At 32.6% G+C, this 16,271-nt stretch overlaps 2 protein-coding genes across 11 annotated transcripts in view; one reads left to right on the top strand and one right to left on the bottom strand.

Annotated features, from left to right (window-relative positions):
- LOC117118993 (rho guanine nucleotide exchange factor 11-like) overlaps positions 1-5,557 on the top strand; it is a 95,345-nt gene extending 89,788 nt beyond the window's left edge. For 9 of the 10 annotated variants that reach the window (XM_033263765.1, XM_033263760.1, XM_033263762.1 and 6 more), the window contains 3 exons: positions 107-198; positions 766-1,780; positions 2,638-5,557. In XM_033263765.1, coding sequence (XP_033119656.1) covers positions 107-198; positions 766-1,780; positions 2,638-2,657 — 1,127 coding nt within the window. In that variant the 3' untranslated portion in view covers positions 2,658-5,557. The remainder of the gene's footprint in view (positions 1-106; positions 199-765; positions 1,781-2,637) is intronic. The other variant, XM_033263759.1, reaches the window with a different exon arrangement.
- A 1,121-nt stretch (positions 5,558-6,678) lies between these two features.
- LOC117118986 (mitochondrial import receptor subunit TOM70-like) lies at positions 6,679-15,222 on the bottom strand. The gene is made up of 11 exons (XM_033263750.1): positions 14,619-15,222; positions 13,595-13,768; positions 13,229-13,355; positions 12,761-12,870; positions 11,999-12,117; positions 11,306-11,510; positions 10,243-10,377; positions 9,570-9,794; positions 9,154-9,251; positions 8,627-8,749; positions 6,679-8,331 (listed from the first exon to the last, which is right to left on the bottom strand). The coding sequence occupies exons 1-11, from the start codon at positions 14,862-14,864 to the stop codon at positions 8,172-8,174; spliced, it is 1,722 nt and encodes a 573-aa protein (XP_033119641.1). The 5' UTR covers positions 14,865-15,222; the 3' UTR covers positions 6,679-8,171.
- Positions 15,223-16,271: the final 1,049 nt, after the last annotated feature.

The following is a 16,271-nucleotide window of genomic DNA, read 5'->3' as shown; positions in this document are numbered from 1 at the left end:
AATTTAGTGATGATAATAATATTGTAATAATTATTTGTACTTTAAAATATCGTGCTTATTGTTATTTTTTATTATTTTTTTTTATGTTAAACTCTCTTCTTTCTAGAACTGGTTTCAGATAAGAATTGCACTAAAATTCATATAGACCATATTTCACTTGCCTCCGATATGTATACTCAGCGACTTAAGGAATTAATGGTGAGTTAACAGGGTTAAGAAGTTTGCTCAGATTTTGTATGTTGTTATAATGTAGTAATATGTAGTTTCAACAGTAAGAACATACATTACAGGATTTAATGGTTTTTAAAATATTTCTCATTACGAAGCTTCGGGAATGTAATATCATGGCGTTTTTATTTATTTATGTTTTTTTTATTAAATTTTATTTACTGAGGGTAACCCAAAACACCAGTTAGCTGACAGTCCTACAATACAAATGGCAAGTCAATGTTAACAAATAATAAGCCTATATAAAACAAAATATTAAAATTTAATTAAAATCAGTGTATTAGATATCAGATAAATATAGATAGAAAAATATGAAATATGTGTGTAAATAATCAATGTATTTACCAGCCAAGATAGAGTTCTTTTTTTTCTGAAGTATTGTTCAGTATTATGTTGACCGAATATGGACAGAATTTGAGGTGGGTGGGTAGGTTAAAATCCGTATCATTGAGGGGGAGGGGTCACAGGATTTGGGGGGTGTGCCAGGCCAACCTCCATTTTTTAAAAACGCTAACATTTTTTTTTTCATTTTTGTAGAAATCGCTGATCAATGATGATAAACATATGACAGAAATGCAGAAGTTGTTAGAATCTGAAAAGTTGGAAAATGAGAAATTAAAACAGAGAATTGCTGAGCTTGAAGCTGAATCAAGGTTGAGAACTGTTGTGCCTTCAGATAGTCCTGCTACTTTGGAGCAAGTGTCTTCACTAACACCATCTGACAATGAAACAAATTTAAAAGTTTTGAAATCAAATAATAAAGATTCAAATGAAGAAATAATGACAAAGAGTACTGTTGAATCATATTTTAATGAGGAAATAAATGAAATAAATAAAGTTAATGAAACAGAATTGAAAACATCAGAAGAGGTTGGTGATAATAAGATTGATGCAAATGCAGAAAATAACGTACAAGTTTATACACATGTTGAAAGGACAGGATTAGAATTTGAAAATATTGAACATAACTGTGAAGAACAAGTAACAAATTTGGACGATTCTGATCGTTTAAGTACACAGTCTGACGATTCACATTCATATGAAAGTATACCACTAATACATAGGAAATCTGAATCCGGATCTGGATCTGATCACGATGTAAGTCCACGAAACACGCTTCATTTTGCTGTAACCATGGATTCCAGTTCACCAGTCAGCATATTAAATAAGGAAAATTTCCAAATTGAACCTTTAGTAGAAAATATGAACAAGAGTAACCAAGTCGATGAAGATGATGACGACGATGGTGATATAACCATTCCTGCATACCCTGAGGGAGAGATAGAGGCAGCACTTCCAACTGGACAGTTGCATCATGTGAAAATGGCCAAAGAGGAAGTGGTAATGCATGAGGCACCAGAGTTCTTGCATGACAGCGATGCAAAGGAAGTGACAATAGATGTATTACCCAACAGCAGGCCACATAGCCTGATCTCTGTTGGTTCGTCAACAACTACAGAAGGGATGGAGTACATGGACAACCAATTTGAGAGCGAGGCCATGCATGCCATTTTGTCCAAAGAGAAACTTCTAGAACATGGTGAGTTCAAAGGTAAATAGTATAGTCATCATTTATATTATTATTTTCATTTCAAAATTCCCTTTGTTGAGGATGCTTTTCCTAATAAATAATTCATGAGTTCTTGAAACTATGTCAACTTACAATGAACAATCAATATTTTATATACTGTAAAAGAACTTTGTTTTTGTTTAGCAATCAAATAAGTGTTTAAATAATACCTGTCTCTTATACACATCTAGATGTGTATAAGAGACAGATATAATATATTGTTTTGTTTGTTGTTTTTTTCAGTCGTATTATTTATAACCAAACTATAAAGTTGATTCGATTTTAAATTTTGCATAGAAAAAAATTAATTATAAAACCTGATATAAAGAAATAATATAAAATGCACAGAAACAAAAAAGTAACTTTAAAGAGCCCTAAATTGATATATATGAATAAATACTTTTTCATTATTTAAAGTGGAAATAAATGAGAAAAACATTCTAGACTCTAGCCTACCAAATACAATTTTAATTTTTTTATTATTATTATTACTTAATGTTTTGAGGCATAATGATCATATTAGTTTCACAAACTCGTTTTAAACTTACTACCAAATCGATATTTTTCCCATCATAGAGCTTGTATGCATAGTGAGTAGTTAATATTAGTATATTGTAAAGATTGTAATTGCTTTATTATTTTTACCCTTATTTTATTGTATATAGTCAGTCCTACTAATTTGTACTAATTTGCTATTGAACACTATAAATAAAATAATATAAATTAAAAATGTACGATAGTATATAATGGTTGGATTTTTATTTGTTTTTTCAATATGTAAGTGATTATCAAATGTTATATTTTGTGGTAAATCTGTTGCCATTTCCTTTTAATCTCAGAACATGAAAATCTGGTGTAGTAGAGAGTGGATCTATCTCGAACATTCTTGATGCCTTTTCTGCTGTTTCCAATTGATGTAGTACTAAAGCCTGAGCTACTGATCTGGACTTTGTGCTGGTAACAATCACATAGTGATGTAGTGTAGAGCAAGTGTTCTTTAAATGCCTTTGTATGCTTGCGTATTAGAAAGCTAAAACAGTTTAATGTCTGAATTTATGCTGCCATCTATAGTTTACTTTGACATTTTTCTAAACTATAGAGGGCCGCAATTTTAGGTTTTGCTTTCCAAGACTTGACAAAATGGACACTGAATATAAGTAGTAAAGTACTGTATCTCATTTCCTGTTAACCCTTCCTTTTGATAATAAGGAAAATTCTCTGCAACATATTTTGATAGTTTTGTTGTACTATTAGTAAGTTTTACACATTATATGAAAGAAAATATTAAAGAGAAAATTGTCATATTGTCATGTTAGTGTCTAAAGTGTAATTAATAAAGTAGTATTGTCAGCCATTTTATAGATGTCAATAACAAGGCATATGTTTTAAAAATTGAACATAGTTTCACATATCAAGAAAGGTTATTCAAGATTTAGTAATCAATTTTTTTGTATGTGTCAAGTATTGTAAAGAACAATGTTGATGACTAAAATTAAAGCTTGCTTGTGATAAACAAAACAGGTTTGCTTTGTAAATTTGCAGTTGTAGATAATACAAATTGAATAATGCTTTTTTGTCTATGAAAACCAGTTCACCTAAAGATTTTGTAATATGTTAAAAATTAATTATGTATGAAAAGTGTCTGTATCTTCCAAGTATAATACAAATCTGAGTAAATATATTAAACTTACCATAGGTGTAAATTTGTCTGGATGATTTTAATTTTTGAAAGAAAAGACAAGACAACAATATATGTAAAATTGTACTCCTGTAATTTAGACATGTCAGGCAGTAGAATTATTTTTGAAATTTGTGAAACATGAATAAATAAATGTAGGCTGTAAGAATTGAGGAGATTTTGATGGTATTATCTTGTCATGACACCTGACCCAAATACTGTCTTAATCTCTGATGCCAGGTATTGAGTTGATCTCATTTGTAACTGCTTATACATAATATGTATATAACAAACTCTAGCAATCCTTAAGATAAGCATTTATTTTTTAGTTTCTTACATCTTACTTGCAAATATGCCCAGAGAATATGAATTTTATTTATTGAATAATTTTGAAGATGGATATATAATGAAATAAATCTGTATAAAATCAGTTTCTATCACTTAATGAGAATGATGTACAAAAGCTCCATTCATGTTTATCTTATAGGTCCCCCAAACAATTCCTATCTCCTATCTTTTATATTATGTAAATTAAAAAGTCAAAGTTTAAGAGAAAATGACATCCCTGATGTGATGAATAGTAGTTACTTAAAATATACTAGTAAGAATAACAGTAGATTTAAGCTCTAGATTAGCAATAACGTTTTAAACTTAAAATATACCAGTGCCTCTTCAAAAAGCCAAATCTACTGTTTGTGAAACTTTAAAAGGAAAAGTCGCATTGTTTAAGTTGATGCTAAAATCTTATATGTTTGTTCAAATGAATGTGTTTTCAGTGGGTATTATTACGTCATCAACAAATTCAGCAATTTTTTGTAATTTCATATTTTGTTTAGGCCATCATAATTGGGGGTTTATAATATTCTATTTGTTTTCAGTATTAAAATTACATAGGTTTTAACATTACAATTACATATGTTGACAGCAAAAATAATCTTGAAGTATAGTAACACAGAAAGAAATCTTTCTTTCTTCTATCTCTTCACTCTAAATGTATTCAATTCCACAATAAATCTAATTTGAGTCCGGGATGACAAGTCATTTCAAACTTCTCAGCCAAATATTGCTGAGGTTTTTAAAGTGTATAAGATTGTAAAGTATGCTCGGTAAAAAGGTTATTTGTAAATCTTTAGGTTTTAGTTAAATGTAAAAGTTTGTCTAGTTTCTGTTGTTAATGCTTATAAAAACAATCATGGTTATTAGAATTTCATATTTTTTTATATTGCACTTCTTTGTACGCTGAGATGGTTTCTAAAATTATCCGTCTCCGAGATTTGAATTTGCCATTATTTGTCTAGCCTATTAATTTATTTTAAATCATATTTTCTTAGAGATTATACTTTTGGTATTGTAATTGAAACATTTTAATACATCTCTTCCCATTCAAAATGGAGAATTTGAAGGTGATGCTTGAAGGGGAATGTGATAAAAATCAGGAAGAATTTGATTGGTTGAGGATGCTTTTCCTAATAAATAATTCATGAGTTCTTGAAACTATGTCAACTTACAATGAACAATCAATATTTTATATACTGTAAAAGAACTTTGTTTTTGTTTAGCGATCAAATAAGTGTTTAAATAATACTCAATTGTAATCATTGTGCAAATGCTTTGAAAATTTTAAAAGATGGGGGTAAATTATTTTGTGTTTGGAAAAAATACAAATTCCAAATGTCAATGGGAGATTCCAAATATTACCAACCTGTTATTGATTTCATCAAAACTAATGTTAAAATCCAATTTCAGGGGTTAATAGGAGTGAAAGAGAACCAACGTACACACTTGTTGAAATGAAGAATGATGCTGTGGGGAATCAATTATAAGTAATGTCCTTGCCGTACAATTACAAGTCTACCACATCGCCCTGTTGAGTCTATTATAATTTTGTAAGACAAAGTCTGTGTTGTTGGGTGTTGGGTTATATTAAAACAATACATGTTTTTGTTTGTTTTTTGGTTTTTTTTTGCAGGTTTTCACTGTGATAACAAATCCAAGATATGTATTATGTGATAATAAAAGAATTTTCTCATCATTTATAGAAATGTATTAATTTAATTAAAAAAATGATCAAATTCCACCAAGCCATTGTTGTCAATGTTTGCTTTCTTGTATCAAAACTCAATGATTTTGCAATTCACTTCAATAGATCTCCAGATCTTCCAAACTGCTAGACAATCATCAACAATTGGATTCCATACCATTATCTTGTATCCTTTAGAACAGCACCACCAGTGAGCCTGGTACACCTACATGTATATGTTATTTTATTAAATGTATATTTTGAATAATGTACTAGTGTACTCCCCTCCCTTCTTTTTTAGATTCAAGAAACTTTGTTGACTGTTTTACAAATGTATACAGAAAATCAAGTTACTGGGCAAGAGGTTACGCTCTTATCAAAAACCTTTGTAGACCACCTCAGAATTATTGCTTGTGATAATTAATACTTATTTTACATGGTTAAATAATAAAATTGTTTGAAATTTGTTTAAGGGCCCTAATGGAAATTTTTTTTTTTTCCCCTTGGGTTTTATCTGTTTTATATTTTGTATTTTAAAATTATGTGATTTTAAAGCCAGGCTCCAGAGGAAAAACTTTTTTGTATATGTTGTGCTTAAGACGAAAAGCATATTTGACAACAAAAGTGTGAACGGTTAATGAGATACAGATTTTGGAATATTTAAAATCTGGGGAAAAAGGTTTTTTTTTTTATTCAAAAAATCTCATTAACTGTTTTTGTCAAATATGTGTTTTGTGTCTTACGAGAAATCAGATGTACAACATACCAAAAAAAAATGTTCCTCCGGAGCCTGACTAATTCCTGAATAAAATAAAATGAAATAAAATTGCATAAGCCATGTGCATGGGAATGTATATGTCAGGTGTGAATGTCGCTCGATAATTGTTTTTGATTATTGACCACTGATTGCAGGTAGCAGCAGCCAATTCCCTTTTCCTAGGCACCTAGTCCTCGCACTGCATTGGGCTTTGTTAGAAATTATACTTGCTGCTGGACAGCTAGGGCCACCACTACCCTCACCACAATAATCTTGCAGTAAACGGCTAGATTTCTTCCCCATGTCCAACCACTGGAGTCCCTTTCCCCACCTCGCATCCAAAAGCATTCTGTTGCGATCAACATTCTCATTCTCTCTCTAGAAACGAGAACACAATACTTGTTTACCCAACAGCAACGAATGCCTGTGATTTCATCATTAAATGTTTATTTTTTGAATCACTACTTACTCTATCCTTCCAATCTTGTCTAAAAACTTGTACTGTATTAACCAAAATGATAAAAAATCATTGAAACATATATGAACATTTTTGAATATTCATGACGTTGTATGTGATGGCTATTGGTCACATGAAAAAAATCAAATACATCAATTAACAGAATTGAAGAAATAATTAGATAGTGATTAATAATTCCATTATAAAAACTGATATACAAATATATCCAGCATTACCCTCAATTTAATTCAAAAGGCAGAAAAACAAGAATTTATACATTAAAATGTTGCAAAACTTAATTTGTTATTATTTATGGAAGTAAAATAATTTATCCATCCAAGTCAAGGAGTCATTAAGTAAAGCTCTGTCAAAACTATCATATTTTATGCGACAAATATGGGCACATCACAGTTTGTCAAATAAAATTTGATTGTGCGAACAAAGTTTAAAAGGTTTCATTTATTGTTCAATTTTTCATCATAATGATAGTGTAGTGTTAAAACATGTAATTTTTTTAAACATTTCCAAAACGGGACAAATTTTTGAAAGAGATGTAAAAGTAGAATAAAATATGCTCTAGGACTTGTAATCTTTGCACTTGTAAGGTATTGTGACAAAATGAGTCGTGTTGTATAGTTTATCCATTTAATATATTGAACATGTTTTAAGGTGACCGGGGCGAATATATGGAATGACTTAGATATCGATTTGAGAACTGCGACTTCTCTAAACATATTTAAATACAAATTGTACGAGGCACTAATTAAGAGAATATAATCGGTTACGACCATGTGCTTTAAATGCAGGGCCCCAATGGAAATAAGTGTTTTAACTGTTTGGGCTACCCTGGGTAAACAAATGTCAATAAATAAATAAATAAACATAATCTGATGATAATGATTACATTTCATCATACCAAAGGTTGATTTACACACTTTAAAGTAGTTTTTGAAGCAAATGTTTAAGGCTTCTCCAGAATTTATATAAAACAGTCAACAGGAAATTTATCAAATTTTTTTTATCTTTAAAGGTGACTTATTTCATAGTATGTTTTATACATGTGAAATACAGTCCTTTTCCAGTTTTACTAAACCTGTAAGCTTAATTCAGAGACCAAAATTAAGCTGAATAATAACAAATCACTTTTCAATTCTGGTACCGAGTCACTTTGCGACAACACCTTGCATTTATAATCCATTTTAGCAACAGTAACTACTTAGTACACCCACAAAACAGAGACATGTAGCTCCATTAAATGAAGCAAATATTCAAATCATTTATATTTAATTTCTATAACAATTTTGTGAATCTAGGATTCGCCATAGTTCCTAATGTTGAGGGCATCGGCCAGGAAACATAACTTTCATTTAGGACGTCTTAAGAGTTGATATATAATCATTTAGTATTAACTCTTAAAACAGCTTTTCATGTTATGTGTTGCTGAATAAAAACATTGTAAGATCATGTAAATGGCATTTGTGGTTTGATGTTTAGTTTCTTGGCAATTTTACTTTGGATTTCAGCAGCAACCGATAACGAGTAAAGATGCGTCATCTCCATCTCCGTCCTCGCCAGTTGGATTGCATTTTCAAAATATTCCTTTGCAGCATCCATGTTCCCTCTGTTGGTTAAAAAAAGTTTTTATCTTAGAATAATTATAAATTCAAATGTTTTTGACTTTTTTTTCATCTAACAAGTAGTAATTGGTAATATTGACTTTTATTGACCATCCACATAAGGATGAGGTATATGACATTTGATGTATTTGAAATGTTTTTGCAGTGGATATGGTCAATGAGGTACATTTACAGAAAAATCATTTGGCAATAATTAGTCACATGATTAGTCATGTGATTGGCTTAACAAGCTATTGGCTATCACCTGATTGGCTAGATACACAGATGTTCTGTTCTTACCTTTGCACTTCTATTGTTCCCAAGGTTTCATATGCAAAGTCGCATTTCTCATCGATCTTCAATGCCTCCTTTATCATGTCTATTGCTCCTGCTACATCTTTCTTCCAATTCAAATGCAAAAGTCTAAAAACAAAATGAATACTATAATAAGTACTTTTATCTAAACTCATGAGTCGAGAAAAATATATGTATTATTTTTGAGATATCATTTATTCGTAAATGCATTGATGTGTTGTGTGTGTTGTTTTTTCTTTGGTAGTTTTAAGGTTCAGGGTAACTTTTGGTTCTGTCTTCTGACGCACCTTGAGCACTTCTGCAGTGGATATGTGTGATTTATAAATCTTATTTATTTATTCATTTATTATTATTCAGCCAGTCAAGAGAAAAATAAATAAATTTAGTAAATCTCAAGATGTTTTCATTCAGTGTGGGCTCTAAGTCAATATCCGACTACTTACCTATGGTGGCAAGTAAACAAAAATATAGAATGTCGCCCTCTATTGATATTTATTTCAGTATAACCTTACCCTCTATGAACGTGTGCTGTGGGATTGTCTGGCTCTAGCATCACTGCCTTCTTGAAGTTATCGTCTGCCTGTACATACAATCCTTGTTCATTCTGGGCCTATAGTAGATATAAGCCATGGGAAGAGATATATGAAATATTATATATTAGTTATGAAGTAACCCCTCTAATTAGTGATACTACAATGATGTTATATGGTGGTTTGATATTTAATTTATATTGATTGGCTACTATATAAAGTTATTTTGTGGTTGTGAGAAAGATTTATTTTGCAATCCTCTAAACATAAGAGTTACAGTGGATATCTTCACTACCATAAGTTATGTGTACCTTCAAATGTTATATGTTGTGGAATAGCAAGAAAACAAGAAGTAAATATAACAGAAAAACAGATGCGAAGAGTTTAAAAATTCAGACCTGAGCCAAGAGTGCAAAGCCCTCGGCACATTTTGGGAACCTTGTAGTACACTTCTCCAGCATCTGCATGGCGTTTTGCATCTGTAGGGGGCTCTGCTGCAGCATGGCGAGGCGATACTTCGCATAGCTGTGCTGGGCATACGCTAAACCGAAATCGTTATTTAATTCGTTGCACTTCTCAAAGTCTTTCACAGCCTCGTCTACTTTCTCTAAGAGCAGGTTAAGCTAAAAAGAAACGGTATGAATTTATTTAAATCAAATAATGAAATTAAATATTAAAGTAAGTCTAACAGTTTGCATATCAATCAAAGATATTTTGATATAAAGCCCTGTCCACACTATCAAATTTTATTTGACAAAAACATGACATGCCTAAATATGGTCATGATGACATCACATCATGACCATATATAGGCACATTATGACTATATATGGGCATACAACAGGTTTTTTTTCGAAGAAAATTTGATAGTGTGGACAAAGCCTGACAGTATAATGATTAAAGAATTTCCACTTTACTGGTGTTTAATGGACGAATAAAGATTTGATTTGATTTGAGAATCAATCGTACAACTAGAGATTGTATTTATTGGTGAAAAAACACCACAGTTTTAGCAAGGCTTGAATTTAGTGTCTAATTAAAAGCAAAGCACCTTGACAGCACTCAACTTACTTGCCCTCGGTGATGGTAGATGTCGGGGTTTTCTGGATCAATTTCAACAGCAGCGGCGAAGTCCGCCATTGCTGCAGCTGAGTTGCCCTCTTGCATATGCATGCTACCTCGCTTGATCAATGCATTAGCACGAAGCTAAAAAACAGAAAAAAAGATTAACTTGAGCAAAATCAATACTCTGTCTCCAGGAAGTCTCCCGGAAATTGGGACGGCTTCCTGCACTCTCGCAAGCAAGCAAGAATCTACCGGAACATAACCAATCTCCCACAAATTCATGATATTACATGTGTTTACTACTTTAATATCAATTGTCTCATGGAAGGCAGTGCCAATGGGTAATCACCATGCACAGCAAAATAAAATTAAATATGTTAAGAAAGGTCATTTAACCAGATCTCCCAGAAAGAATTTCTTCAAACTTTGGACCCCTGCAGCTGATAAAGATATCAATATACTGTAATAACAAGATAATATGCTCTGTAAACTATTTCTCATTGTAAGGAAGTGAAGATGTTTGTAGTGGAAAGTAATCCTTAAATTTTCATGAACCCGAATACTTCAACCAAACTAGTACTATCCAAAAAAGGGATAACATTACAAAATATGATCTGATTACAAACTATGATCATGCAGTAGGACAATAAAGAAAGGAAGGATGCTTTAAACTTTCAAACTTCCAAAGTAACATTTATTTGATTCCTTTTCAATTCGTACAAAAATATTATACAAGATCATAACAAATTCAGGAGAAAAGGAAAAAGGCACAGACCCAGGAAGAAAAATCATCTAGTGACAAGTCAACTAAAAACAAAATAATAAAAGGGAGACATGAAAAACAGAGCTTAACTCCCTCCTGTCAAGCAGGCTAAGCCTCATTAAACAAGCAAAGCCCCATTAACCACAGTTCATTGGAATGTTTGTATAAAAAATACACCATATCCTTCAGCTTCAAATTTGACAACAGAAAGAATAACATCAAAAGAAAACATTCCAAACGAAGAGTATTTTCTGTGGCTTAAATCCAGTAAAAAATTGTTTAGACCTGTATACATCATTTGCATACCTTTTTAGCAGCATCTTCGTTCTTAATCAACTCGTCCAGGTCCGGCACAGCCCATTCTGCTTGCCCCATCAGCAAAAAGAACGTCGCTTTCATGAGAAGTGCCTCATATTGATACTTGCCCCTATACTCTATTTCTTCAATACAGTTTTGTACAATTTCATCATATGATCCATCATGAAATAATTGCTTTGCTTTCAGGTAGCCCCTAGAAAATCAAATTTTTTCATAAAATAAGAAACGTGCATATCTCAGTTGCTTCTTCTTTACATAGCCCGACAGTTGCAGTCTGCGAAAATGAATTAAAAACCCTATGTGTGCGGACTGCTAGTTATCTTTGGCTAGGAAACACCTTGTTTTTGACGGCCCGATACCTATCATCTGTAAAAAGCAATACAGAACTGAGCATAAAGTAGTATTAAAGCAGTGCATGAAGTTTTTTGGAAACACATTGAAAACATCAAGATTTAGGTGGTGCGGCCATCAGTGTTAAATCAAAAAATTCATTTTGGCCCTCCAACCCATTTTTATGCCCACCCCTACCGTAGACCCTCAAACTTACAGTGGTAACGAGTTAAACCAGTCTCTCTTTAAAAGATATAGTTAATTCTATTAAATTCAGACCACAGACACATGTATTAATCATTCTATTAATTAAATACTATATCTAATTGGATTTGTTTTCGTTTTGCTCACCGTAATTCCTGGCCATCTTCCACCGGTGGCATATCTGCCTTCTGCGAAATGCCATCGTTCGAGAACGAAGAGAAGTAAGACTGGATGAACTGACCACTTGGAAGTTGTGGGACTCGATTCTGTAAAAAGATGAACAATCAGCAATTACTTTGTAACAAACCATTAATTGATTAAATAATAAATACAACCATTTCTGGGACACTTTCTATACAAGAGAAGAGCCACAAAATGTATCCCTGAACTTAATGATATAAGAAAGTTAAATCTACCTTTGTTAGCCTAACAGGAGAAAACACACTGATCTTATCCCAATCTTTAAAGTCCTAAAGGGAATGGAGAATTTGCGTTTTGAATGTTTTTTCGAGATGTATAAAGAATCCAGAACCAGAGGAGATACATTCAAAATTCGCAAGCAACACTTCAGTCATAACTTCCGTAAATTTGCATTTTCTGTTCGCTCACTCAACTTTAGCCGAAGGGTAAGGATAAGGTAATGTTCGCTCACTCAACTAATATAACGCATTGCTCTTAGATGTAGTTTCTGCAGACAGTATTAATCCTTTTAAATCTGCTCTCATAAATGAACACAGAAATTATATTTCAATTATACCGCAATATGACCTGACTTAAAAATTATGATGGACATATAAGCTCTGCTCACGTTTCTACAATCAAGTACAGTAAGTAAGTATAAGTGCTTTACTACCCATTTTCCAATAAAACTGCTTTTAATTTCAATGCAGATTATAATTTCTAACTTACCTTGTATCTCTCTTTGGCCTTTTCTTTACCAATCTCCTTCAGCATTCTATCGGCCAACATCATACCTTGCTGGTGGTTGAAGCCTTCCAGGATGCAAACGGCCGTTGTATCTGACAAAACATAATGATACACAAATTATCAATAAATATAATATTTGTTTATATTTAATTGTAATCTAACACTTAACAGTGAGTGACTTGAAAATATCCAGGCTAATTCCATGTTGCCGTATTTAGGGGAGTAGATGCGGGGGAGGGGAATGCGGAAGAGGACTCAGGTTTCTTTTTAAAAGAACTATTTATCATGTTTATTACTAAATGATGAATTAGTGTAAATAATAGTAATAATAATATTAATGCTAAATTAAATAATAGGTAGCATTTAATTATGGCATTGTTGATAATATATTTGTTGTATTTCCTAGTTTACAGAAAATTATGATCTTGATTTTAGTATATTCATATCTACCTTCCAAGCACAATAGTTTGTCTCCGTTGTGGTCGTGAGCTTTAGCTCGTCTGAACATTGCCTTCGTGTAGGTGGGGTTCAACTCTATAGCTTTACTACAGTCTGCGATTACTTCTGCATATTTACCCTTAAAAGAAATAAAAATTGTAATGTAGCATATAAGTTAAACATATAATCATAAATAAGTAAAATTTTAAAAAAAAGCAGTGGCTATTATTACACCAGGTTTAAACCAATTCCTAATTTTGATGTTATTGTCCTAATGTAATTCATGCATACATTAACAGTACTGTCCAATCAGAATTAGAAATTGGTATTGGTGTAACAATAGCCAATGCCAAATAGCAACCATGATTTTACAGTTACCTGCTGCTCATGGGCTGCTGCTCGATTTTGATAGAAGGTTGCCAGATCTTGTTTCTTATCTGCTGGGCAAATTTCAATTGCTTCAGAGTAGCAACGGATTGCCTGATCATAGTGCGCCGCTTTGAAGTACTTGTTACCTCGGTTCTTGCTGGCCTGCGCTTTTTCAAGAGGAGTCTGAGAAGGAAAAATAATATAACAAACAAATACAAATAACAATAAATATAAGTTAATATAAACATAATATAACCAGATTGTAAAGGCCTGCAAGGGTAATATATCCTCTGTGCAAAAATTTGGCCTAGAAATCTGTCTGCGCATTTGAAAAATATGGGACGATTTCCGTGTAGATTTTTCAGAAAATTAGGATTAAACCTAATCTTAATATATAAACAGTTGTATTATGCAGTAATTACGACTCTGTGCACCTATTTTCTTTATGATTTTCCACGCAAATTTGAGCTGGTTATTGAGGTATCATCTGCACAATTAAAAACTTTACAGTATGGCATAATAATATAATTATATAATAAAAAGTATATATATCAACCATAAATAAATATAATATAATAATACTGTTGTGAGCGTACATTCTGTATCATACACTTTTAGATTTTTACAAAAAAGGAAAATAGGCCAATGCGTCTTGGCAGTCCTAACAAAGGATTAGTGCTTTCACATCAAATATGCGATGGACGACGGGCCAGTGTGTTTGAATTTTATTAGTACAGTATTGCACCTGCTGCATGAAAATTTTGGTGGTCAATGACATGGGATGGGGTAGCCTACCTAGGCTCTAGGTAGGGCTGCATGCCGGTCGGAAAGGCAGTGAGGCTATGCCCAAGCTTAGTTAGAAGAGCTAGCCTAGATTTATTTTTAATATGATTGAATGAATGAATGAATGAATACATCAACTTTGCTACTTATCAGACGACAGGCCTAGGCTAATCCTGAGGCCCAGGCCTACAAAAAGCATAGGATAAACAAAATCACATCGAAAATCAAACTCAATTTCAACATAGCCTACTTGATCTGGTTGCAACGAGGACGGGTCTCCATCTCCACTCGCCGATACCGATGCCTTTTCGCCGCTCCCACCGGACTTCTTCTTCTCGTCGCCGTCCTTACATTTATTTGCTGAATCACCACCACTTTTGCTGTAACAGTAAACGGCCGCAGCAGTAGCTCCAATAGCTAATGGCGCACCAATAACCAAAGCTATTTGCCATTTTGACCACGAGCCTCCACCGCTTCCCTGAACATTTTCGGCCATTTCTAATGTGGGTAGAACTCGCGAAACGTGAAGTTCAGTTCAGCAGTGTTGTTGAAAGGGAATTTTCATAAATGACAACTTCATGTATTTCGGTCGCTTTCCGATTAAAGCACTTCGTGTCGGCCCGCATATTTATCGATTTTTTCAGTCTAAGCGTAAAGTAAAGTCTAGTCTCAGAGCAGAATCAGATTTAACATTTTATAAATACTGTAATTATTCTTTAAAAAAAAACCTATTGTCTTTGTTTGAAATATTTTCGAAATATAATATTATAAGGTTTATAAAGTAACTATTTACACTAAACGTAACCTCGTAACCTCAAAGTTCAATCAAAACGTTGTGTACGTGAGAGAGGTGCGTGAGCACGTCCATCATATATGTCTCTCAGTCAACATCCCGACTGCTCTGTTTTCTCTTTACGCATGCGTCATTATAGCTTATTATTATTATTATAATAAACCATTCAGGAGTGTCTATCAAAGTTATTAATTAACCAACCAATAGACCAGGAATACGCATGTCCCACAAACGCATGTGTTGTCCCGCAAACGGGGGAAAATATTATTATTGAATTATTATTTATTATTGAATTTCACCTTTTCAACTCCGGCTCGACTCAGATGCAATATAGGCCTACTTTGTTTATTTTTATTACATACATTTTTATCAACAGTTATTTCATATGTATTTATTTATTTATTATTATATTTTTATTCATAAGGTACTACTATTCAGTTTCAATATACGTTTTCTTTTGAAACTTACCATGTACCATAATAGATTTGTTGTATAGTATTATGTGTTGTTTGTTTTGAGTGTACCTTTTTCCTTTAATATGGCTTTGCCTTATGACAATAAATTAATTTAAATTTGATCTAGCAACAATATCCAAGGGGTGGGGGTTAGCAGAAGGTTCATTACCAGTCACTGGTGGATGATTCGCTTTAATTTCATCATCGGCGCCGCGCGGATCTAGACACCTGTTGGACTTTGAATCTACTACTGTAGGCCTACATCGTAAAATGGGAGAGCCCTAAAAATGACAACTGACAAAGTCCCTTTTTCTGTCAAACTCACTGATATTTTGGCGATAGGCCTTTCTAGATTGTTAATATGAGTCCTGTACCCTGGGCATTGTACAAAAAACAACAAAGTTTATATCATATGAAATAATTTTTTTTTAAATTAATTATTTAATTGACAATAGTTTTTGTAGCCTATGGCCAACCAGAGCCTAGGCCTAATATTTACTATTTTTTGGAACCCAGCAAATTTCTCTTGTGTGTCCCCAGGAGTCTGAGAATGAGTACTTGGCAGTGTTTAGAATACTCAGTTATTTGTTTTTGTTAAGCTTCTTCCTGCTTTGGAGTTGATGAAGTAGATTTTGTTTTTTTCCATTCACAGCAC

This window comes from Anneissia japonica, unplaced genomic scaffold, assembly GCF_011630105.1.
Source record: "Anneissia japonica isolate Jap-2015-1 unplaced genomic scaffold, ASM1163010v1 scaffold1826_len1998817_cov189, whole genome shotgun sequence".
NCBI classification, from domain to species: domain Eukaryota; kingdom Metazoa; phylum Echinodermata; class Crinoidea; order Comatulida; family Comatulidae; genus Anneissia; species Anneissia japonica.
Note: the sequence above shows the minus strand (reverse complement) of the source record. Positions and strands in the feature narration are given on the sequence as shown.

Excerpts from the sequence above, each read along its gene's own strand:
- LOC117118986 (XM_033263750.1), bottom strand. The coding sequence starts at position 14,864 with ATGGCCGAAAATGTTCAGGGAAGCGGTGGAGGCTCGTGGTCAAAATGG. Across the intron at positions 10,378-11,305 it reads ACGAAGATGCTGCTAAAAAG|CTTCGTGCTAATGCATTGAT; the intron begins GTATGCAAATGA and ends TCTGTTTTTTAG. Across the intron at positions 9,252-9,569 it reads GCTTTGCACTCTTGGCTCAG|GCCCAGAATGAACAAGGATT; the intron begins GTCTGAATTTTT and ends TATCTACTATAG.